We start from the raw sequence: 25681 nt of genomic DNA on the forward strand, positions 1-25681 counted from the left end.
CTAATAACAAAGTCCCAAGAGTAAACTGAAGGATTTAAAGTGATGTCTCCTTGTTTATAGCATGAGATCTTAAATGTTATCTAGGAAAAACAACCCTTTGGCCTTCTATATAAAAACTGAATTCACCGTTGCATTATTTATTACTTGAACTGAAAATGCATTCAGAAAGGACAACTTCATTCTTTTAGCTTTTTACTTCAGACACACTAACCTGTTGAGAGCATTACACATCTCTATGGTGACCAGAACAGAAAGTGCCATTGTCATTGGATATGGCGACTCAAAGACTACACAGTCTACATCTGTGAAGTCTGGGTTGTCCTCATTGCACTGCAGGAAGTGACTCTACAACAGAATAAAGCATGCACCTCATTATTTCAATGATGATTATTTATTTACAAAAAAAATTGAAGTAAATCTTAGTCCAGCATTATGATAAAAGCTTGTGTCTAGAGAGGCCAACATCAGGAAGAGTTACTTTTGACTACTTAATCTCAGATTTCAACAATTCACGTTATAATTTGATATGTATAGAAAAATGGTCCTTCAAAAACAGTTTAAAGAAAGTCTTTGGTATTCTATTAAATCTGAATAAGCAGATTTAATGCAAGTAAAAATGGTTGTTCTACAGCTGTTCTTTGAAATGAAAATGTAGAGCATAAAGTAAGTAGCAACATATTATATTACACTTGGTAGGAGTTTATATATTTTTGCAGGCTTTCTAAAGTAAATTAAATGGAATACCAGCTGGTAATAGGTAACTCTTGGGCCACCATCAGCAGCAATGAACCACCAAGCAGCAGCACCCACTGTCGCAGCTCCAACATAGCCTTAAAGAAAAAAAGATACAATTTTATTTTTCTATATCATGAATAGTATATATGACAGTTTTGTTAAACTTCCTTTACCACCAGTTGGGCGCACACATATAATGTAACCTGTGCCCATTTCCTGTAGAGAGGATCTGCTTTTAAATTGCCAAGTCACCATAATTGGTATCTGTCCAACTGTATAGATCTCGTGTGTTTGTTATAATTTGGGGCATACACAGAATTAAACCATGGTTATATGGCTCTGGAAAGGGATCAATAAACACATGAATCTGTTTAGCAGACAATACATCCTAACTTCTCACTTTCTAATACAAATATGAGTAATCTAACTGTTCTGAAGAGACAAAGTGCAAATGTGAATGTGCTGCAGAACAGTTTTGTTAAAATTTTGACGGACTGAGTCAAAACCTTTATCATTTGCTGATTAAAAGAAGGTTCTATTTAGCAGGTGGATAGCCACCTGCTCCAGACAGATTTGGATTCATCAACAGGTATCCTGAATTTCTCAAACTTTATATTATAAAAGGTTTAAGTTAGAAACAGCAATAACCACTGAAATAACAGTGGTAAGGAGCACACCCATGCATTGCTGGTAAGACTTAGGCCTGATACTGCCAAGACTTAGGCCATATCTTCACTACTTGAAAGAGTGATACCAACGCAATCGATCTTCCAGAGTTAGATTTAGTGGGCTTATTTAAGACCCACTAAACTGAATTCAGAGGGTGCACTTGTTAGTGCTGGCACTTCTGCTCCTGCTGAGGAGTAAGGGAAGTTAATGGGAACATTTTCTCCCACCAACCTTCTGCTGTGGAGACTGCGTGGAAACCCAAATTAAGGTGTGTCAACTCCAGCTACGTGTATCTTAATTTGATCTTCCCCCATAGTGTAGACTTGGGGTTGATGAGAGCACTATGATTACAGGAGGTGTACTGAAAATATTGGTACAGCTATTAGATGCAATGATAAAAAGTGACTGTCTTGAACCAAGATTAAAAGGAGTGTGCCAGTTCAGCAGAACACTGCTAGCCTTCAAGGCCCTTAAACATAACTGAAGACCATCAGTGACTTCTAAATCAAGTTTCTTTAAGTCATTCTACATGAATAAATAGTTACAAATAAAAGGAGTGATACTCACATCCAATAGTGAGGTAACGGAAGAAGAGCCACCCACTGATCAGAGGCTCTTTAGGATTACGCGGTGGTTTATCCATGATGTCTAAATCAGGAGGATTGAAGCCCAGAGCAGTAGCAGGGAGACCATCAGTTACAAGATTTACCCATAACAGCTGGACAGGTATTAACGCTTCAGGAAAACCCAGAGCAGCAGTCAAGAAGATACTACAAAAAGAACAAGTACAAAATTGCCCAGGGCCATGTTAAATCAAACACATTATAAATAAACTAATAATAGATTAGTAGTTAAATAACTGTGCCTTAACTGGCAAGGGAAATTTATGCTAAGTCTCGTTGCAACATCTATTTAATATTGGGAGCTAAATGTACAGGCCAATTTATAGCCAGCAATTACAACAACAACATTTAAAGTTCTGAAGTAGGTACAGAAACGGGATGTAAGAGATCTGGGCTTTATTCCTCTGCCATCAACTCACTCTGTAGTCTTGAGAAAGGAGTCACTCCTTTGTAAGACTTCCCATGTGTCTTTTATAGGAGTCTTGCCAGAATGAAGCATTAAGGACCTATATTAGTGAACACTATAATCTCAAAATTAGAATTTGGGAAAAAATCATTGTTTCTTTGAAACAGAACTGGAAAGGTCCTTGAGAAGTCATCTAGTCCAGTCCCCTGCAGTCATGGCATGACTAAGTATTATCTAGAAGATCTGACAGCAGATTAGACCTACATCTCTTAATGTCTAATGATGGTGGTTCCATAATCTCCCTAGGCAATTCATTGCAGTGCTTAACCACCTTGACAAAGTTTTTTCCAATGTCTAACCTAAGCCTCCCCATCCAAAAACTTTGTAAGTGTACTTTCTTCTAAACCATTATCTAAATCACTGATGAAGATCAGAACTGCTCGACATGCAACCCCACTTGCAAACCCCTCTGGGAATAGTTTTCCACCCATCTTATAGTGGCTTCATCTAGACTGCATTTCCCTAATTTAGTTATGAGGACAGTATCAAAAGCTTTAGTAAAGTAAAGCTATACCATGTCTACTGCTTCCCCCATCCAGGAGGGGGAATAGTCCCATGTCAAACAAAGCTATCAAGTTGATTTGACATGATTTGTTCTTGACAAATGCATGCTTTACTTATCACCTTATCTTCTAGATGTCTGCAAATTGTTTAATTATTTGTTCCACTATATTTCTGGATACAGAAGAAGTTAAGCTGCCTGGTCTGTAGTTCCTGGATTGTCCTTATTTCCCTTTTTATAGACCCTAGGGAGAAGCTGCTGGCCACCCCCCACCCTTTCCCCAGAGCCCCTCCGCTCCTCCCAATCTTGAGCGCCCCCCCCCCCCCGCATTATGTCCTGCACCCACTTCCTGTGCTGATACCTGCACCCACCCTTCACGCTCAGCTCCTACTTACGCCCAACCCTGACTCCTGGAAAAAAAAAAAACCCCACACACATCCTGCACTGCAGGACCTGAGCAACACCAGGTAAGTCTTCTAGTTTGTTTATGGTCATCTTTTGTAATTTGGCCCCATTTCTACTTTTGTAGGACTCTTATTTTTAAATCTTTCAAGAGCTCCTGGTTAAGCCAGGGGGATTTCTTGTTATACTTCCTATTTTCCTACAGTGGAATTGTTTGCTCTTGTACCTTTAATAATGTTTCTCTGAAAAACTGCAAACTGTCTTCAATTGTTTTCCTTTAGACTTACTTCCCATAGGATCTTACCCACTAACTCCCCAAGATTGCTAAAGTCTGCCTTCTTGAAATCCATTTTCTTTATTTTGCTATTGTCTTTCCTACCATTCCTTAGAAGCACAAGCTATCATTTTATGATCACTTTCACCCAAGATGTCTTTCACTCAAATTCTCAACCAGTCACTATTTGTCAAAATCCATCTGTAACAGTCTTCCGCCCCAATAGCTTTCTCCACCTTCTGAAATGAAGTGTTATTTTTCCAACAGTTATCTAGGTAGGTGAAGTACGGATAAACCGCCAAGTCCTGTGCTTTGGATGATTTTACTAGCTGTTTAAAGAAAGCCTCATCCAATTCTTCCAGGGTAAGTGTCTGTCTCTTACTTCCATCTCAAACGCAGTCCAAATATATGTATTTAACATCTGAACAGAAATTTCTCTGAAAAGTTTCTTAAAACTTACTGAACATATAAGTAATCTCCTAAAGTGCTGATCTCCTAAAATTATTACTTTTAACAAACTTCTAATATTACCAGATTTTTGGAGAACAGAAGTTAAAATGATCTACTTCTATTACACATGCAAAATGGAAATCTTACCAAACTAACCCAAATCTTATCACTTCTGAAACTTACCAAACAACTTCTCCAACATTTGAAGAGATGAGATAACGGATGAACTGTTTCATGTTGTTGTAGATTGCACGCCCTTCTTCTACAGCAGCTACGATGGTTGAGAAGTTGTCATCAGCTAAAACCATTTCAGAAGCAGTTTTAGCTACTGCAGTGCCTGACCCCATAGCAATCCCAATTTCTGCTTTCTTCAGTGCAGGGGCATCATTTACACCATCACCAGTCTACAATACAAAGTATCAGAAAACCTGAGAACTTGTATATAGAGATTAGAGAGGATTTTACATAGAGGCAAAAATTGAAAGAGGGTGAGAAAAGAGGTGCAGAATTGAGATGGAGCTTTAAGGTTAAGGACAGGAAGTTTAAACTTGAACTGAAACACACAGAAAATGATTTGAGTAGCAACCGTCTATTTCCAATTTTTTTGTGATTACGCCTATAATCAGTGTGTAAACATTACAACACACACACACACAGTAACTTTAAAAACGAGTGGTCCTATGGCACCTTAGAGACGAACAAATATATTAACTTTTGTGGGTGAAACAGTTCATTAAATGAGTTCGGAACCTGGGATATAAGTATATCCAGAGCTTGACAAATATAATCTACTCACCTGTGGCGAGTAGACAGCAGCCCGGAAGAGCCGGGTTCGGGCGATCTGCACAGATCGCCGGACAGAGCCCTGTGTATAACACAACTTATTTTCCGGTTAATTGTAGGACCAGTGTTAATGAAGCTAATTAAGTCAGGCTAGATGTGTCTTATTCTAAGGATGTTAATTATCATGTAATTGACTAATAGAATAGTTGATGTATTTAGGGCTGTTACACTTCAAAGACAAACATGCCAGCCTGGGGTCAGCTGAGGGTCCCCAGCTAATTCTGGGCTCCCCGTGGCACTGCCACTTTGAAATGCTGCAAGAAGCCTAACACTGGGATGGCTCCCTGCACCACTTCCACACAGAGCCTGGGATCAGCAGGGGAGTTCCCAGCTGATCTCGGGCTCCATGCGACGCTGCCATTTTGAAATGCTGCAAGAAGCCGGATGCATTCAAAGTGGCAGCGCCGCACAGAGCAGCTGACCCCAGGCTCCGTGACAGAGGCAGCAAGGGGGGAGAGGGAGAAATGACAAGTCGACTATCCGATAAGCATTTGCTTATTGGATAGCTGATTAGTCCTAACATCGTTATCTCATTCATAGCATTTGATGTAGAAATGTGAGTAAGGAGGAGAAATTGCCTTTGGTCCTACAAGTAATAACTACTTTTGCTGTTATTATGCCCTAGATTTCGTAATTTTCATTTCAACTCATCTGGAGAAAGGTTTTATACCACAAAAGCTGATAACTTAATATATTTGTTAGTCTCTAAGGTGCCATAGGACTACTCCTTTTTAAAGTTACAGACTAACACAGCTACCCCTCAGACTTTTTACAATGTAACGAGTTAAGCCTTTGACTGCTGAATTGTGAGGAAACTGGATTCAAAAGAAACCTCTCCAGTTACTCCACCCAAACATCCACAGTGAAGGGGACCATTACATGATAATCATTGTTTGTCTAACAAAATTGTTTCAGAAGTCAGCTATTTTAATTTTTCAGGTCATATACTTAAAACAAAAGACAGTTTGCTCATTTTCTACCTTTTACTCTGAAAAGGCTAAAAAATTCTGCCTTAGGGAGATGGCAGTGCCTGTTGACTTATAGCCTCATGTGACCAGAGATGAGCTCAGATGCTTTGGGGAAAAGGAAGGAAAAAGCTCAAATAACATCTTGTCAAGGCTTTGCTGTGATCCAGCAAGGTATTTCTGAGGCTGAACTGTATCCAATTCATACATTATTTACGTGATTTTCTGAGTAATGCACTGCAGTACATACTCCTAAAAAGTGGAAAAAGTGATTGATGAAAGCTATTATTAATTGGGTATAAAATGATTCTAATTATTTACCTATTGTCTTAAGAGAAAAAAAAATACAAGGAAGATCCCTCCAAGGTATTTAATTAAAAAAAAAAAAAGAAAAAAAAAAAAAGAGAGAATGTTATCAGATTCCGCCATTAAGTTGACAGGATATAAAATTTGTTTTAATTTGTAAAATCTCTTGGCCATACAGGCTTCCAATTACTTACCATAGCTGTGATCTCATCGAAAGACTGGAGGAACTCAACAATCTTAGACTTATGGGAAGGCTCTACACGGGCAAAGCAACGAGCATGTAGGCAAGCATCTCTCTGGACAGCTGGGGAAAGTTCATCAAACTCACGTCCAGTAAAGGCTTTTGAAGAAACATCCTCATCTTCTCCAAAGATACCAATACGACGACAGATGGCTACTGCTGTACCCTTATTGTCACCGGTAATCATAATGACACGAATACCAGCTTTCTTACACAATTTTATAGATGAGGCTACTTCAGTTCTTGGTGGATCAAGCATACCCACACAGCCAACAAAGGTCAAATTGGTCTGAAACAAGAGGACATTGAGCTTTAGCACAAAATATTAAGAGATGCTTTTACTTCTTCGGTAGCATAGTACACAAATAATTTTTCCTCACAAGCCAAAGTAGCTCCAAACATTAGTTTATAAGAAAAAAATGCATTTTCATTTCACAGTATCAAATAATTTTATACAAAATTTAGGCCTCTATAAACTTGCATGCCAGGCCTTGCCAACTTTCCCCTTCTTCCATAGTAGTTTGTTTAAATCTAATACGGCAAGGTTCAGCATGTATGCTAGGCATATCAAGTCAGATTCTTCCCCACTTAACAGACTCTTCCAGACTCATCTCTGTTTTTCAATATTTTCTACCTTCATGGTACTTGACTCATATGTTCACCTCTTACACAATAGTCTGAATCTAGACCACTTGAAAAAGCAGACTACGCATACACTGACAAAGGAGAAAAACTGAAATGGAACTGGGAACATTCGGTCTCTCTAATTCTGACTTTGTGCTAGTGCAGTATGTTGTATTTCAGAATGTGAGGATGCTGCATAATACTGTGAAAAGTCTCAATGAGTTAAGCATGTGGAACAATTTGAAGTGTGGTTCTCCCCTGAGAAGTGACTATATAAATGAATTCTGGGTTTCCAAATGTATTATGCACTCAGTTCACAAGCTATAAGGTGATCTAATTACCAGCCTTGCAGATTCTACCTGCACTCGAGTTAAATTTCTCTCTCTCATGCATACTGGTAGCAAGTGATTCTCCAGACCAACTGATGTGCAACTTCCATTGTCTTAAAAAATGAAGTCCTAGTTATTCATGTAATTGTACTGAAATAAAATGGAGTTGTTCAGCCAGTTGAGCGCAGAATTTTTACTAACAAAAATACAAGAGGAGGGACCGAATCCAGTTTGATCCTCAAGATTCCAAGGTGAGTTTGCAGGACAAGGTATTAGGAAAATTAATTTGAGAAAATAAGATCTTAAAGAAGTAGTCCCTAACCTGTGGTGCTTGTCGTGTGTGCGAGCCACTAGAAGCACTGAGAACAAATAGAAAGGATGTAAACTTTTAGTCCGAGCTCTGCTCAGAGAGTTATATGGAGGGGAAACCATGAAAGAAATCAAGTTTGGTCCCCTGTATAGCATGTACAGTTTGTTGTTGCTAAGCCATTAAGCCAGACCACATCTATTTATTCAGTAAAAGCTTCTAAAGTGTTATATTTCTGTTTTGAAAGACTAACTTGTTGCAAGCATTGCTCTTTACTATTTTGTCTTCTGAAAATTTTTTAACTTAAGCTTAATAAATTTAGCACTTGTACAAAAGAGCTATTGCAACGAAAGAGGGACAAACCTTGTACTAAACTAACCTCATAATTAATAAAGTTTGCAGATTCCTCAAGGTTCATTTCTTCTCTTCTTGGTGGATTGTCATGTGTTGCTAGAGCCAAGCAACGCAATGTGTCTCTACCAGTACCCCACTCTCGAATGACCGTCATGATCTTCTGCTTAATTCCTGTTGTTAATGGTACTTTAGTGCTTCCAACACGAACATGTGTACACCTGTCTAGTACACCTTCAGGAGCACCCTACAGGAACAAAACAAGAAATGAGCAAAGTTGCTTTCCATTACAGAACCATTTAACACCAGATAAGAAAGTACTCCATCTCCAAAACTGATAATACTAGATATATGCAACTAGTCTAGGCACAACTTCAAGAATTATATTGCGTTGTAGCCATTTCAAAACTATACTTCTCACATGTTGAACTTGCCTTAACAAACATCTTGCTCATGGAGGTCCGGCTTGGTTTATTTGGAGTACAGTAGACAGACATAGACTTTCTGTCCCGTGAGAATTCCAGAGTGAATTCTTTCTTCATGAGTTGTTTTATGACCTATGATGGAGACATTAATAGTAACATTGCATTCAGACTGCAACAAACATACATATAATAATATTTACAGTATTGTGGAAGTACTGACCGAATTGCAAACATTTGCACGTTCAATTCTGGAGAGACCTTTTAATTCGGTGTCAAATACATTCATCTTTTCAACCAGGCAGGTGAGTGCAGTCTCCGTAGCTTCTCCAACTTTTTCATACACTCCCTTAGCCTTCAATTCATTAAAAAAAAAAAGGAGTTATTATTACTGCTATAAAAAACTTGGACTTTGATAGGACAATGAAATTTCAAGTGATACAATGAATGGAAACAATACTTAGATTTTGTTGGCGTTCATAATGAAAAAAACATACTAAAATGAATCCCTCAAAAATATCAGATTTCACCAATTTTTTTTACTCATTTTTAAAGGAAAATTTTTTTTCCCCACTTTCCTAATTTGTATCTGCAATTGACTATTTCAGACAGATTCAGGACTAGAAGGAAAGCTTTGCAGCAGCAAAAGCGCTTTCTACATTGTTAAGGAGGAGATAGGTCTGAGACTATTCTGGAAGTCACTCTTTGGACTCAAGTTGCTCAACAATGTCCTTTCCAGCCAAATAAGGAATGGCGTTATTTGGTTCGTAAGAGACTACCTGGTCTCCCTTAACCAGAAGAACAGTGGTTATAATACTGTGCTTTATAAGTGTTTGTGTGGGAAATAGGGATATTAAAATGCAGGTAATTATGTAAATGTGTAACTACTAAAAAAGTCAGTCGTTACATGCACCTCTGGCCAGCTCCCTGGGAGCTGGTACATACTGCTCCCACAAGGAGCCAGCTGCCCCCTTGTGAATTAATGATCTGCTGTCCCCATGCTGCTGCTTGGTTGGAAGCCAGCTCCCCCGGAGCAGGATGAGAGCCTGAGTGGAACCATGAATATTAACCAAGAAACTAAGGCTTATCTGTTGAAGTTTAAACAGTTACACGCTCACATCCCTACTGGGAAATAGAAGATAAAGTCCCACACTCTAAAAGCTTGCTCAAAAACGTGAGCCAACTTCCAAATTTAGGTGAAGATACAAAGTAAAATTATACAAGAACAAACATTTAACTTAATTTTAGTTTCCTCTGGTACTGTAAAACAAAGATGTTACTTACTTCATTGTAATCCAAGGAAGAATCATTACAAAGTGCACAGATCGTTGCTAGTTCTATAAGGCCATCATACTGATGACATTTAACAAGTTTGTCATCTTTATGCCTGTTCAAAAATTAAAAAAAATAAAAACTTTAGTGAAAGGTTATCGAGCCAATTAACTATGTACTTAACATTTCACCCAGATACTCCTTTGATAATCCCTCTATATAATGAACCATGCTTTAGTAAAGATTCTAAAGCATGGTTCTTTCTGAGTTATAACACATGAGGTTACATAATTTGTACCAAAGTAACATTCTGTTCTGAAAAATAGAAAGCAAAGTTAAAAATGAGAGCACTGTACTTTTAAACTGGATTTTAAATAAGGAGTACGAGTACAAATTTCTTGATTTTACTTTATCCTCCATCAAATGACTCACGTTTTAGTGATATATTTCAATATATGAGTCCTTATGGGAACTATAGCAATATATTTGTTTATTGTTGTTTCTTCCCCACGTCACTCTGTTTAAGATATAATCAACATTTACAGAGCTAAATAAGATAGAGCCATTCTTTGCTTCTAAGAGTGCATAACTTAAGATAGTCAAAGCTGAAAACAACAACAGTTGTGCAGCAAAAGTTCAGATAAAAGGTGTGGGAGTATTGATGAAAACAAGTATTGGTAGGATTCTTAGAAGTATTGTTTTAAGGAACAACTTTGAAGGAGAAGACAGGGTACTCCTGAGAAACAGAAAAGGGAGGAGATCTGAAAGGGCTAAAAAAGTGAAAGTAAAAAAGGTGAAACAAAAAACAGGACTATGTAGCAGGTCAAAGATTTTAACAAGATAGTTTATTAGGCGATGAGCTTTTGTGGGCCAGACCCACTTCCACAGATCAAATAGTGGAAGAAAATTGGCACAACCATATATACCAAAGGTTGTGCCAATTTTCTTCCACTATTTGATCTGAGGAAGTGGGTCTGGCCCACGAAAACTCATCACCTAATAAACCATCTTGTTAGTCTTTGAAGTGCTACACAGTCCTGTTTTTTGTTTCAGCTACACCAGACTAACACGGCTATGTTTCTATCACTAAAAGAGGTGAGTTTGAGAAGGAAATAAGCAAAAAGAGGAAAAGAGAATGATTATCAGCAAGTTTTTACAATGGCTTTTAGAGGATCTAAACACTTCATATATATTAATGGATTTACCTTTACAAACATTATCTCAATTTAACAGATAAGAAAATAGAGGAACCGAGTTTAAGCGATTATAGGAGGTAGAATAGCAGTCTATAGCAGTGCTGGGAACAGAACACACGTTGGGCTTGGACTCAGTCCGGTCAGTTCTTTAAATCACAAGTCTATGCTCTTTCTAGTTTCCACTAGAGAAATTTCTTCTTCTCCAGGAGTGACCCACTCAAGATTACAGACATTAGCACTGAGTTTCAGAGTAGTAGATGACGATAAGATTTTAAAAATGCAATCTTAACTTCATACATTAGAGCGACATTCCCTCTTCATAATCAGATAATTATGACAGTGGTATTACTTACAGACATCAGCATATCTCAAGGTTAGCATGAAACATTGAGGCATTATGAGAAATGCTGCTAGTACTCTCTTTCTGGTAAGCCAGTGAATACTGGCTACATTCTAAACTGGGTGTGGAAAATAATTTTTAATGGGTGGCCACTCCAAGAATTTGGAAAGTGGTCAATATCACAATTTCATGATATTAATGGATGTGGTGTGGAATCTGGGAGGTAGAGAAGGGAGCTCAGGGTAAAGGACTGGGGTGCAGGATATGGATGTAAGGGAGTATTTGAATAGTCAACTACCCAATAAGCCTATATAAGAACATAAGAACGGCCGTACTGGGTCAGACCAAAGGTCCTTCTAGCCCAGTATCCTGTCTACTGACAGTGGCCAGCACCAGGTGCCCCAGAGAGGGTAGACCAAAGACAATGATCAAGCGATTTGTCTCCTGCCATCCCTCTCCAGCCTCTGACAAACAGAGGCCAAGGACACCATTTTATCCCCTGGCTAAAAGCCTTTTATGGAGCTAACCTCCATGAAATGATCCAGCTTCTCTTTAAACTCTATTATAGTCCTAGCCTTCACAGCCTCCTCTGGGCAAGGAGTTCCATAGGTTGACTACATGCTGTGTGAAGAACTACTTTCTTTTATTCGTTTTAAACCTGCTACCCATTGATTTCATTTGGTGTCCTCTAGTTCTTCTATTTAGGGAACTAACAAATAACTTTTCTTTATCGGCCCTCTCCACACCACTTGTGATTTTATATACCTCTATCATATCCCCCCTCAGTCTCCTCTTTTCTAAACTGAAAAGTCCCAGTCTCTTTAACCTCTCCTCATATGGGACCCGCTCCAAACCCCTAATCATTTTAGTTGCCCTTTTCTGAACCCTTTCCAAGGCCAAAATATCTTTTTTGAGGTGAGGAGACCACATCTGTACACAGTATTCAAGATGTGGGCGTACCATAGTTTTATACAGGGGCAGTAAGATATTCTGGGTCTTATTTTCTATCCCTTTCCTAGTAATTCCTAGCATCCTATTTGCCTTTTTGACCGCCACTGCACACTGCGTGGAAGTTTTCAGAGATTACTGGGTAGTTGAGTGAACTATTCTAATTCCCTCCCTCGCTGCCTCTGTATCAAATGCAGAAGGGGGAGAGGGAGCAGAAGCCAGTGTTGGGGGGAGCTGGCTAAAAATCCTGTTCCCCCTCCAAGCACGATTTCTGTGGAGCTGCCCATTCCCCCATTCGTTGTTATCTCTATCAGAGGCAGCAGTGGGGAGGGGCAGGAGAGAGGCCCAGAGATTCTGCTGTGCTGAAGCCTGTCTGTGAAGGGTCCCAGCGTGGAGTTGGGACCCCTGCACACAGGGGGCTGCTGCCGCCAGCTGGGCAGGCAGCCCAGTTCAGTCCCAGCTTGCACAAGATACAGGACCAAACCCTGCTGCAGCTCTGCAATTTAAAAGGCAGTAGATGCTGATCTCACACCTGGATTGCGCTGGGCTGCCTATCGACTAATCAAGTAGTCGATAAAATTCTATTGACTACTCAGTTAATTACCCACCTCTTAACATCCTAAGTGCAGGATTCTCAAGGGAGTATACGTGCAGGAGAGGAGTCTGATCTATAGGATGGGTATGAGGTTTTGAAGGGGGTTGTGACCTGGACTAGGGATATGAACAACTAGTTGACTATCGGATAAGCAAATGCTTATCAGACAGTCGACAGGCTAGTTGACTAGTCACTCCCCCCCCCCCCCCATCTTGCTTTCTCTATCAGAAAGGGGTAGCAGAGACGAGAAGGGAGTACTTCAAAGTGGCAGCACTGCATGGAGCCTGGGGCCAGCCCCTGGGATCCATATGACACTAGGCTCCCCATTGTGTTTCAAAGTGGCAGCACTGCATGGAGCCCAGGGTCAGTGGGGGAGTCCCGAGCTGATCCCGGGCTCCATAGGGCGCTGCCAGTTTGAAATGCCAGAAGGAGCTTGATGCTGGGCCCTCCATGGTGTTTCAAAGCGGCAGCACCGCATGGTCAGCAGGAAAGTGACCCCAGGCTCCACGCGGCACTTTCACCTTTGAAGTGTTATCAACAGCCCAACTCATGTAGGTGGCACCGGCGGTGCAGAGGACAGTGGTACCATGGCAATCTGTGGTGCTAAAAGTGAGGCATGCTTTTGTATTTTCGGTACTATGGGAGGCATTGGTACAGAAGATGTGTGCTTCGGTGCCGATGGTGCCTGTCCGCGGTGCGTCTTTGACTTGGCCTTCCTGGGTGTTGAGTCAGTAGATGTTGGTGCAGTCAGTGCCTATTTTGACTTGGACTTACTTGGTGTCCAGTCTGATGGCATTGCTAGGTCCTTAGACCCTTGGGAGCCATGTTCCAACTATGGTCCCAGTACCTCCCTGTCCTGAACCCCTAAATGGGTTGGTGCAGGGGTTATTTTAGGTGCTGTCCCCCACTTTTTTGATGGGGAGTCACCTCTTCCCACCATGTGAGATCTCTTCCTAAGAGGGTCTAAGGAAGAGTCCCGAGAAGATGTGGCAGACAACACGGCTGCCTTCTCTGACATGGCCACTGGTTAGGGCTGCTGCGGTGGTGTAGATTGCTGGTCTTACAGCGTTTTCAAAGGAGATTAAATTCAATTGTAGTGCCCTGGCCTTCCGTGTGTGGGCTGTTAACTGTTTGCAATACGCTGTAGCGTGTCTGACCTAGGCACCAGACACTAACAGTGCCCGGAGACAGGAATTGAAAGCCTACTGGATAGTCACCATTTAAAACTTGGGAAACCTGGCATCCCAGGTAAAAAATTGTAAGCGTTACTAGAAAGAACTAACCCTAAGTAATCAAAGAACCAATAAAATGTTTTGTTTTTTTAAAACTACAACTATCATTAACAATAAACTTGAAACTATTTAACTGGAGAATAAACAGGTAACTAACTATCCTAAGCTAACAAGGGAAAGAGTAAGTTGGAGAGCAGAGCGGTTCTGACTGACACCAGCAGAGAAGGAACTGAAGGGACAGTTGCTGCTCATGCCTGGTAGAGGCACCATGTGTGCAGTCTGCTTCACATGCACAGCATATCGGAGAGCACGGCTACCAAAAATCTCCAACTAGGCATGCAGTGGCACCCAAGACACCTAAGGTGGAGCACCCACAGGGACACTCCTTGAAGAACTGTTTGAATAGTCTCTGGAACCACGTAATTTAAACTACCATTTTTTCTTGCCTTACTCTTCCTGTGTTTAAGGCTCAGTGATGGTATCCATCTTCCAGAGCATAAAGCACTTTACATTTCTCACTTTTGACTTTAGGCTCTTAGATTTTTAGAGCAAAATTTCAAATTCAGAGTCAAAGTGACAGTTTTTAGCATAAGCCCTCCCTCAAGGATGGTGATGATATACATAGACCATATACACAGGTGCAGGGTGAAGTGTACACAAAAGTTTCATCAGAAAATGAAGCTTTCAGACCGCACTAACTTGTTTTCTGTGTTAGAGAAACACCATGAAATACCAAGACTCATTTGTTACTTACTAAAACTTGGGTCATTTGTGTTTATGTGTACATTAACATTCATATGTGCCACTTTCCATCCCCCTAACAGAATTTTTTTTAACCCCCCTTTAAAAAGGGACTATATAGGAAAGATTGTTATTTTCATATTATTTGCTTTACCTTGGATTAAAAATATTTTTAAAGTCAGTTATTAATCCAAGTTGTTATAAACCACATCTTCCATACAAACAAACAAAAAATCCACAGTGGACTGAATGAAGAAATCCATCCCAAAGATGAAGATCAATTTGCTTTAAGGGTCTGAAGATTCAACTATATAAATTTTTATGGCATGGTGACATACTGTAAGAAATATGAAATGCACAAGCAGATAAGCCTACTTGATCTTTCTCACAGATTCTATATAAACAAAATATTGTGGCAAGGTCCTCATCAAAGCTCTTTGCCCTGAGGCCCCTTCTTCATCCCCAGATGAAGAGACTTTCTGGTGCAATCACCCATGCCTTTTATTGTCCATGAACTTTCCCACCACTTTCTATTTACAGAGCTTTGTTCACAGCAAACTCAGCCAGCCTCTCCTTCTGCCTGGGGAGCACACTCAGCCACACTCTTGCTCCTCCCCCTCCACTTCCCCTCTGGCTGCCTTATCTAGCTTTCTGGCTAATGAGGTTCAGAGCTGCTTCCCATTAGCCCCTCAAGCATGGGTTTGGTCAGCTGGCTTCCATTACCCTTTTTAACCAGGCTGTAGTGGCAGAGTTTTGGCTTAACCAGCAAACTGTCACAATATAGAATGACAACTATATTTTTGTTTAATGTCAGGTCTTACAATTAGTCATCAATTTATGCTAACACTTCATACTGATCGACTGATATAGGGTAAATAAGAATAGAAATGCACATGATATTTCTTATATAAGAAAGAAAGAAGCCACAGTCTTTTGGATGGCTCATAAGAATAACCTGTTTCTTGACATGGAAATTTGAGGTCCAATTTGCAATTAACTTTTAAATAAATAAAACCCCCCACAACATTTACAAAATTAAGAACTCAAATATTAGCAAACTATTCACTGTTGTGAGTGTTCTCACTACTGACATTGCTAATCACCTACTGACTTTTTTGGAGCAATGTATGCCAAACCTTAAACACTTTAAAGAGATGTTTAGCATGTTAATGAAGTGTGTATTTCCTCTTGTTGCATAATGAAATCTCCATAAATATATCCAAAAAAGCATACACTTTCCCCTCCAAGGAGGAGATTCTTATCAGAGCTCTTTTGCTCAAATTTTCTCTGATGAAAGGTATTTTCTCTCTGGGGGCATGACCCAAAGATTCTCAGAATTCTAAATATATATATAAAAAAAATGTTCCATCCCACTTGTGTAATCTTATGATTATTAACATTTCCACTGGAGACAAGCTATCAACCTTTTCAAAAGTTAGTCGTATAGAGCACTGTTTAAACATTTTTTTATACCAGGGATCAGCTTGTTTCCTTCCTAAACTATCAGGTAGATCTCAGGGACAAGAACCAGTCCATGGATCAGTTGTTGAAAAATACTGATTTGTCATGCACAACGCAAGAGAAAACAAAGCTCTTGTAGACACAAAGGAAGGGACCAAGCCTGAAACATACATCTACAGAGTTCAAAGGATAGGTCTTCAGCATCTATTCAAATTTGGCTTGAAAAAGGTGAATTCCAGAACAGAGTGCAACCCAAACACTTGCAAATTTAGATTAAAAAAAAAAAAAAAAAATCAAAAGAAGTCAGTGAATTCCTCAACTGTCTTTATATGGGCTAATAATGTTTGAAATGTTACAAGAATTTAAGATATAGTCACCAGTTTAAAGCTAGAACTTCCATAAAGGAATGGGTTCATAGGTCTCATGTAACATCACTGTAAGGTAATTAAACTAAAACTGTTCAAAAAACCTAAATCTAAAAAGCCTTTTTACAGCCCTAATCAATCATTTTTGGAAGATTTGTTATCAAATGAACAATTTCAAAAATGCTCTTTTTAAAGGTGCTTCATGAGAATTTAACTTCTTTTCAGGAAATTACATTCTAGGCTAAAACAAATTATCTGCAAACAAATTTATATACACAATAGTTGAGAAATTTTGTTACAGTAACAAATGTTATTAGATACTGGAATACACTGAGTAGCCCATCAGTCTGTACATGTACAACCAGTGGATAAACTGGCAGACATTTAACATGAAGTGAATACTTACACTTCTCCCATTGGGGCATATGTTGACCCTGTTACAGTAAATTCATTCAGAGAACAGCTATCTCCTTCTATTCTATCCAGAATAAATATCTGTAAGAAAAAAAAAGTTTTAATATAACCAAAAAAAAATGTTTTAATATAACCAAACACTAAAGCTTAATGGATTAAAATCAGTTTGAATTTGTAACGTATACACACACAAGACAAAATTTAAGAAGGAGCAATCAGTTAACAGAAAAACTAAGAGATAGGCAGAAAGGATAGCTATCTATTCTAAAATTCATCCTAAACCACAATTTTTATTTGCTGTAAATATTTAACCATGTGTGCATGTAACACTACTTTGTTATGCAAGTCAGAGTTGTTAGCCTTTCAGCTGTTCGAAATAGTGGAGCAAGTCGATCCAAACGTCTAAAAGTGACTCACAAAACTGAACTGTCTGACCTAGTCATGTGCACAGGTAAACTTTCTAATTTTAACAAAAGATCTTTCCGGAGGCATGTTCCTAGGTTTTACATTAAACTAGAAATAAATATTCTGTGAGCATTAAAAGCACAGTAGTCCCTAGGCAAAACCAAACCCATAACCAGTCTGAAGACCAAGGTGGATTTATCTGTACAGACCATATCAAGACAGACAAAAAAAAAAAAAAAAAAAAAATCAAAGTACTTTAGAGCAGTAAGATTTGCTTCTAGATATCAGAGACCAAGAGAATTTAGGTAAAGTCTGACTCAAAGGAAGTGACCCTTTTTACTAAAGGAAGTGGTTTCCAGGGCATTTAGGTAACTCAAGAACCGCTAGTAATTACATTCCAGTGTATGTTTCACAGAGGAGAATAAACTATTATTTGAGGGAAGCAGACACCACCAGCTCAGTTTTCTGCCCCTTTTAATTCTCTTTTGTTTTTGTTACCACTGCAGAGAAGCCACAGGTATAACAACATCAGACAAGGGGTCAAAAATGGAATGCCTAGAGTTTGATATTCCAAAATAACACGATTTTTTATAAGCTACCCAGCTGACAAGACTCCTCATGATAGAGAAACAAGTAATAATATGGCATTGTGGGAAAATGTGCCTAATTGGTTATACAGGTTGAACCTCACTGGTCTGACACCCTCGGGACTTGATCAATCCTGAACTAAGGAAAGTCAATGCTGGCCTGGGGCTCCACTCTTGTCCAGCCCCCTAAGTCTTGGCTCCTGCCCCCTGGTTTGTCCCTGTGTGCGCTCCCACAGAATCACCATCAATACTGGATCAGGGATGTTGCTAGATTATGGTGATTCAACCTGTATAATATATTGCATAACTGTCAGCATTATATGAACCAGACAACTTTCCCACTAAGTTTTTCTGCTGCATATGATAGAAACATGACACTGACTGGCTTTACTGTTTTTACTCTAAATAAATTAGTCATGTTTCAGTAATGCCTTGCTTTCACTATATCTACTCTATACTGCATTTTAGTTAAGCCTCTAACCTCATTTGTAGAAAAAATTGAAGTCTTAATAAGATAGTCAATAAATGTTCTTCATGATGGTTGAAAATTATACAAAACGCTTAAAATTCAGAAAGCAATGAAGGTAGGTGAATTGAAAAATCACTTCAGAGAATATAAATACTTCCATTGCATTCTAGTCAAAGATGCACATCAAGGGTAAACAAATTTGAAATGGCATCAGTCTGGAAAAAGTCCTAAATTGTTGTGACATTAACCTTTACATTCCTACAAACACATATAGGCTACAAATTCAGAAACAGCATGCTATAAATTTCACATGGAATTACCATGGGAAAGGCTTCTTGAAAAAGCTAAGCACAGTATCTCCTTAAATGAAGCCAGATGTAGCTGTACAGCTTGTTTGCCATACTTGTAGACAAGTTTCAGTTGGAAAATCTAATGATTTTTACTCTTCTGAAAACATGAACGAATCATCGTGCACAGGATCCAAACCACTTTGCTTTCTAAATATAAAAAAGGACTAATATTGCATCAAAAAAATCTTTATAGAAAGATATTTGGCATCTGAGTGATAAAATGATCCCCCTGAAGGCTAGGGCAGTTATGCAATTCTACTGCAAGTAACCACCTCCAGAATACTAATGAGTAGCTGTTTTGTCTTTAAGGTATAATACTACAATACTTAACTGTGTAGAACACAATCTGGTTAAAAAAAGGAAAAAATTGCCATTAATCAAGTGAATAAATCAACAGAACAATGTTTAAGAGTTTCTGGACTTTTTTGGGGGGGCAGGAAGGGAAGAGGTTCCCCAAATCCTTAATAGCACATTTGTACATTTAAAATTCTCGTCTTGTACTGTAACTTTGAATAGTATTTGAGGTCATGTAACACAGCCAGCATAGTGGCTTGACATCAGATAATCACTTTTCTTCTTAAAGGGTAGTTAAGGATCAGAAATGTATCCAATTGGAAAACACTGTTTCCAGTAAATTTCTGTTCAGAATTCCAATAGGGCTGTACAAAAGATTGGAAATTGAGCATGCAGCACAACAGTCCAAAGCTATGATATACTATTTTAAATCAACAAACTATTTTTTGAAGAACAAAACCTGTCAGTTGCTTTACTCTGCTATGTCTAGCATCAAAAGTGACAATGGTAATTGAATCTGTGAAGGATTACTTGAACTCTAGTCTACCAAATGACTTTCATAATATGGTGTACCTGCAATACTGCAGTGATTTGAAATATTCAAGTTTAAAGTTAAGGAAGGTGGGATAAAATAGATGGAGGATAGCCTTCCATAGGATCGGATGCTATATGGTAATGAAGACTCCTGTGCCCACCTGTTCCCCATTTATTATTCTACAGCTTCCAACTTTAGAGCTGCAATGGTGGTGAATTATGGATCCCATTTTTGCTAGTAGTGCACACAGCTTCAGTGAGAAAGAGCTGATGAATTACAGAATTGGGGGTGAAAACTACAATGGGGATGAAGGACAATTTTAATAGGACACCAAAGTTACTGTGCTTGGTCACACACTGATCTTGCCCCTTTCCTCTTCATTTTCTTTGATTATCTACTAGAGTGTACATTTTGAGAGTCAGGACAGGGTTGGAAGCAATGATGCTCAGCATGAAGTAAATTAAAAAAAAACAAACAAACAACAGCATACATCAAAGACAATATTTAACACTCTCTCTCACACTATACAATCTCCAACTGCCCACCTTCATAAAACAACATGTCTATTCATTTTCCTTCTGAAATACAACCCATTCTACACTTCTGGACCTGTGGAGAGATTGTCCTAATGAATATGGCCTGGAAAACTGTGTGGCACATAACAGTTGAGACACAGGTGAAAAATGTTACCATCAAATGAAAGTACAGCTATCTTTGGCCATAACAAAATAAAGAAAAGATTAAAATCTTAAACATAATGGGCTGTGAAAGCTAAACTAAAAGTGGAATAGCAATATAGCAAATAAAGCAAGATTCTGACAGCATAAGAGCAAAGCTAATCACACTGTTTCATATAAGAAAAGAATTTAGACAATATTTAATAAGAGAGCCTGTAGGGTGGGGAGGAAATGTGGACTAAATCAATTCACCATACCCTGCAAACTGACATCTGGTTGGTTGTGAGAGTACCAGTCTTATCAGAACAAATAACAGATGTGCAACCCAATGTTTCAACGGATGGCAGACTTCTAACAATAGCATTCTTCTTGGCCATTCTGCGGGTTCCTAGGGCCAAGCATGTGGTAATAACTGCAGGCAGACCCTCCGGGATAGCAGCAACAGCGAGAGCAACAGCAATTTTAAAGTAGTAGATAGCGCCTCGAATCCATGAACCACCATGAACTGGATCGTTGAAGTGACCTATGTTGATTATCCAAACAGCAATGCAAATGAGTGAGATGACTTTGGATAACTGCTCTCCAAACTCATCCAGTTTCTGTTGGAGTGGTGTTCTCTCTTGTTCAGTAGCCACCATCTCATCACGAATTTTGCCAATTTCAGTGTTCACGCCTGTTGCTACAACCACTCCCATAGCTTTACCAGCAGCAATATTAGTACCCTAAAATGGAATTAAAAAAAGGGGGGGAAAAAGCTTTGTTAAGTTCTTCTGTGTCAACAATGAAGTAGGTCTGTTACAAACCAGATTCACAGATACCATTTCCTGCTAAGACATTAAGTCCCATTTGAAAGTTTGTTCTCTGATTTTGTCTAATTTAAGATGCTATGCTCATGTGGTTCACATATTTCACTGTTATCAGTTCTTGATAAGTTATTTTGGATTCTATTTTGACAGCCATTCTTTGTTAGGTCAGTAAGGGGGTATACATTAATCCTTAAAAGGGGCATGAGTTTTCTTAAGGAACATAAATATTTAAAATCCATATTACCCTAACACCATAAAAAAGTAATGTTAACTCAATATAAAGTCTGACATGTTACAAAACATATCAAGCATCAGTAAGTCTTAAAACCTTAAACAGACAAGACCAAAATGTTGCCACCCATAAATAACCACGTTATCATTTTAATACTATTTAACACTTGTGAATCAAAATCTACTTCTATATCCAGATTATATATTTGTATCTATAATAGCTATTTTTCTGATCAGTGAGGCACGGGGTACAGTACCTCTCTGTGGCAGGTTGGAGTGGTGGGGGTCATAGAGTATGGTGGCTGGCAATAGCTAGTGCCCCGTCCCAGCCAGCCACTCTGTTCACGAGAGGGATGTAAAATCCCATTTAACTGGCTACACATTGTTTAATTATTAAAAGGGAGCAGCAAGTGGGTACTCCATCTGTCCCTGGGCAGTAGTGTCCCCCTTTCCCTCCACTGCAGCTAGGAGCTGCTCCAGCCTGACCAAAACAGCTTCTGCCTGTTGGGGTGCCCTGGCCCACCACAGGCATGGGCTGTTACTCCAGCGGTTAACCTTAACTTCCAACCTCCGCCAGTTAACATACCCTGTTCCCGGTGTAGCCGTCTCCCATGATCATTGGGCAGCATGAGCCTGGCTGTTGGCAGACTCCTCCCTTTTCATTTGATTAGAAACAATTGAATTCCAGGCACATCCCATTGTTCTGACATAACCAAACCCTGACCTTCCTGTAAGTTATGATAAGAAGAATCTGCATACCAAATTTGGTGGTTCTAACTCTTTAGGAGGATTACTTGAACAAAGAGTCTCACAGACAGACTCTTTTAAATACAGTAAAACTCCATTAGTCCGGCAGCCAATGCTCTGGGACTTCTGATGGTCTGGCACCATCAGGAACCTGGAAGTGCTGGGGCAGCCGGACAGGCTTCCCCCATTCAGCTGCTGCTGAAACTGACCAGCAGCTCAATCGGGGAAGCCGGGAGCAGAGCAGCTGGGGTGCTGCCGGGTTGGTCTCGTAGCGCTGCCCCTCGGGGCTGCAGGACCAACCCGGCAGCACCCCAGCTGCTCTTGGGGATGCCTGGGGCAGAGCAACTGGAGTGCTGCCCGGTTGGTCCCGTAGCTCTGCCCCTCGGGGCTGCGGGACCAACCCGGCAGCACCCCAGCTGCTCTGCCCCAGGCGTCCCCAAGTCAGCTGCTGCTGAAACAGATCAGCGGCTGATTCCAGGAAGCCCAGGGCAGAGCTGCTCTGCCCTGGGCTTCCTGGAATCAGCCGCTGAACTGTTTCAGCAGCGGCTGAATCGGGGACGCCTGGGGCAGAGCAGCTGGGGTGCTGCCGGGTTGGTCCCACAGCCCCGAGGGGCAGAGCTACGGGACCAACCGGGCAGTACCCCAACTGCTCTGTCCCAGGCGTCCCCAAGAGCAGCTGGGGTGCTGCTGGGTTGGTCCTGCAGCCCCGAGGAGCAGCGCTACGAGACCAACCCGGCAGCACCCCAGCTGCTCTATTGCAGGAATCCCCGATTCAGCTGCTGCTGAAACTGACCAGCACCGGCTGAATCAGGGACGCCTGGGGCAGAGCCAAACTATCGTAAGGGGGGGGCTATGAGGGGTCTGAGGTGGCATCCCCTCCCACCCCACTCCAGACCCCTCATAGTTCCCCCTTCTGATAGTCTGGCATAGCTGATAATTTGGCACCCCCTGGGTCCTAAAGGTGCTGGATTATCGGAAGTTTACTGTACATAGAAGATTTAACCTGGATAATTCTTGAATTCTAAGACTTTAAAAGCACCACAAATGTTCAATATAGAAATTCCATATTTCTGTATATTATTAACTCATAACTTAAACGTTACTTACAGAAAAAAGCATGTTCTTCTTATCTTGGTTCACAGCACGAGGATCAGGCACAGGATCAGTATGCTTAATAACAGAGACAGATTCACCTAAATAAAGGTTATACTGTTAATGGGAGCTTATATGTATAATTTTAACTTTACTTGTAAACAGATCTAATAGGAAACACAGTATAAACTTACACTTCTTAATATATATTTTTCTTATGTCTTAGCAATTTGCATACACCTATCTTATTATACCTATTAAAAAGTTTTTCCTGCGTGATGACTGAGTGATGTCATCATGTCACTGTGTACCTCAGCCACCCAGCCTCCTCCCTCTCACCTTCCTGCTGCTAACCCCATAATGACTCGAGAGATCTAAATATGGCTCTGACTCCTCAACAGCAGCACTCACCTTCCTTGCACCTTGAAGGTAAGCTGCCACTGGGGTTGTGGAAAAAGGACGAGAAGAGGGGGGCAGGATCACTTGGTGAGTGAGCAAGCGGCCCATGGGAAGGGAGAGAGGGTCAGAAGTGAAGAACACCCTTGCCCCCCGAGCTGCTGCACAGCAGCTAGCTGAAGTTCTAGTAGCCGCCATGTGGAGGGCGGCTGCTGTTTTAAAAATAGCTGATTGGGGCACCAGGATCTATGCGGGGGTGGGTGGGGCTGCGGCAAGACCAATGTGGGGGGAAAGGAGAGGTTGGGACTGGGGTACACCCCGGTTCCCTCAGTTGCCTCAGCAGCTGGCTGAAGCTCTGGCAACTGCTGGTTTTTTAAAAAACAGCTGCTCTGACCTGCCTGTACGGGAGAGGGGGAAAGAAACACTGTGCATGTATGTGTGTGCACTGTCTGAAGCTCCGATAGTCACTATGTGGCATGTAGCTGCCAGTATTTTAAAAATAGCTGTTCCTTTGTGCTGGTGGCGGGATCTGCACAGTGGGTGGGGGGAGAGGGGTCAACACAGGCACAGCCAGGCCTTCCCAGGGTGAGAGCTGGGGTTGCCTATCCCCTGCGACAGGGGGTTGATGAGTGCAGCAAGCAGAGGGCGCAGCCCCTAGTAGCATTTCAATAAAGTTTTAACTGTTTCCATAGCAATACTTCCTGTTTCTTTTAAGATGGATCAGAAGTCCTTTTAAAGAAAGCCTTAGATTTCAAAGGGAAGCATTACTATTCACATAAAAGCTGAAGTTGATTTCCTAGAAAACAGGTATTTGGTGTATACTAGAACTGGAAGACTATACCACCGGTTTTATGATCAGACATGCAAGTGATAGTAATGTAAAATGGGATCTACAGCTGACATTAACATCTGGCGCCCCAGAAATGGCTTAATAGCACAAATAGGCTAACACCATGAACAAAGGTGTTCTATACAAATACAAGAGGTCTTTTGCCTCCCGAAAGGCAGTCAACAAATGCAAACTGTTTGCTATAAAGCATTTCCTATATAATGGAATTGAATTCACTTCTGCTGTCTCTATTCTCTTTAAAGTGATTAGTGACCATGTTATTGTTTCAGATTGGAAGAGACACAACTAAGGGGTGGGGGTGGGGTGGGGGAATATGATAAAGGTCTATAAAATCATGACCAGTGTGGAGCAAGTGAATAAAGAAGAGTTATTTACTCCTTCCCATAAAACAAGAACTGGGGGTCACCAAATGAAGTTAATAGGCAGCAGATTTAAAACAAACAAGACATTATTTCCTCATACAATGCATAATCAGCCTGTGGAACTCTTGCTAGAGGATGTTGTGAAGGCTAAGACTAACAGGTTTTAAAAAAGAGCTAGATAAATTCATGGGGTCCATCAATGGCTATTAGCCAGAATAGCCTCATTGAAAAGCTGGGAATGGGAGACAGGGAGATTACTTTTTCTGTTCATTCTCTTTGGGGCACCTGGCATTGGCCACCGTCCGAAGACAAAATATTGGACTAGGTGGACCTTTGATCTGACTCAATATGGCTGTTCTTGTGTTCATGGAATTAGACCTTATTGCTGTGTTACTGACATGCAACTACAATACTCATTGATAACTTGACAATTGATAGCAGACTGCATTAAATTCACTCCTTTAGTTGGAAAAATTAAAAATTGAAATTAAACCAGTGAAATAGGAATATGTTAGATGAACATGGTAGTAGAAGTTAACAATGGAAAGGCTCCTGTTCTGTAAGCAAGTAACAGATTTTTACTGTGATTGTCCCACATTAAAATACAGTAAGAGGAGAAGAGTTGATCAAAAGGTTTGAGAATAAAATAACCTAATCACTGAAATAATTAAGATACAAGCTCAAACATCTCAAGATTCTTATGCTCTCTTGCTTTTAAGTTTTGATAAGTCAAGTGGACTGAATGATTTTGCTTATCTTACATGTTTTCTTATATTACAGGTTGAACCTCATGTGGTTGGACCAGAG

At 40.2% G+C, this 25681-nt stretch overlaps 1 protein-coding gene across 3 annotated transcripts in view; it reads right to left on the reverse strand.

Annotated features, from left to right (window-relative positions):
• Positions 1 to 25681, reverse strand: part of ATP2A2 (ATPase sarcoplasmic/endoplasmic reticulum Ca2+ transporting 2) — a 102366-nt gene that overhangs the window by 15059 nt on the left and 61626 nt on the right. For all 3 annotated transcript variants that reach the window (XM_075898597.2, XM_075898596.2, XM_075898595.2), the window contains exons 7-18: positions 23282 to 23367; positions 20648 to 21112; positions 17066 to 17154; positions 9794 to 9896; positions 8733 to 8864; positions 8522 to 8644; positions 8116 to 8334; positions 6430 to 6765; positions 4305 to 4525; positions 1972 to 2174; positions 745 to 830; positions 212 to 345 (exon numbers count right to left, since the gene is read on the reverse strand). In XM_075898597.2, coding sequence (XP_075754712.1) covers positions 212 to 345; positions 745 to 830; positions 1972 to 2174; positions 4305 to 4525; positions 6430 to 6765; positions 8116 to 8334; positions 8522 to 8644; positions 8733 to 8864; positions 9794 to 9896; positions 17066 to 17154; positions 20648 to 21112; positions 23282 to 23367 — 2197 coding nt within the window. The remainder of the gene's footprint in view (positions 1 to 211; positions 346 to 744; positions 831 to 1971; positions 2175 to 4304; positions 4526 to 6429; positions 6766 to 8115; positions 8335 to 8521; positions 8645 to 8732; positions 8865 to 9793; positions 9897 to 17065; positions 17155 to 20647; positions 21113 to 23281; positions 23368 to 25681) is intronic.

Source organism: Pelodiscus sinensis, chromosome Z (assembly GCF_052426305.1).
Source record: "Pelodiscus sinensis isolate ZL-2025 chromosome Z, ASM5242630v1, whole genome shotgun sequence".
Classification (NCBI taxonomy): Eukaryota; Metazoa; Chordata; order Testudines; family Trionychidae; genus Pelodiscus; species Pelodiscus sinensis.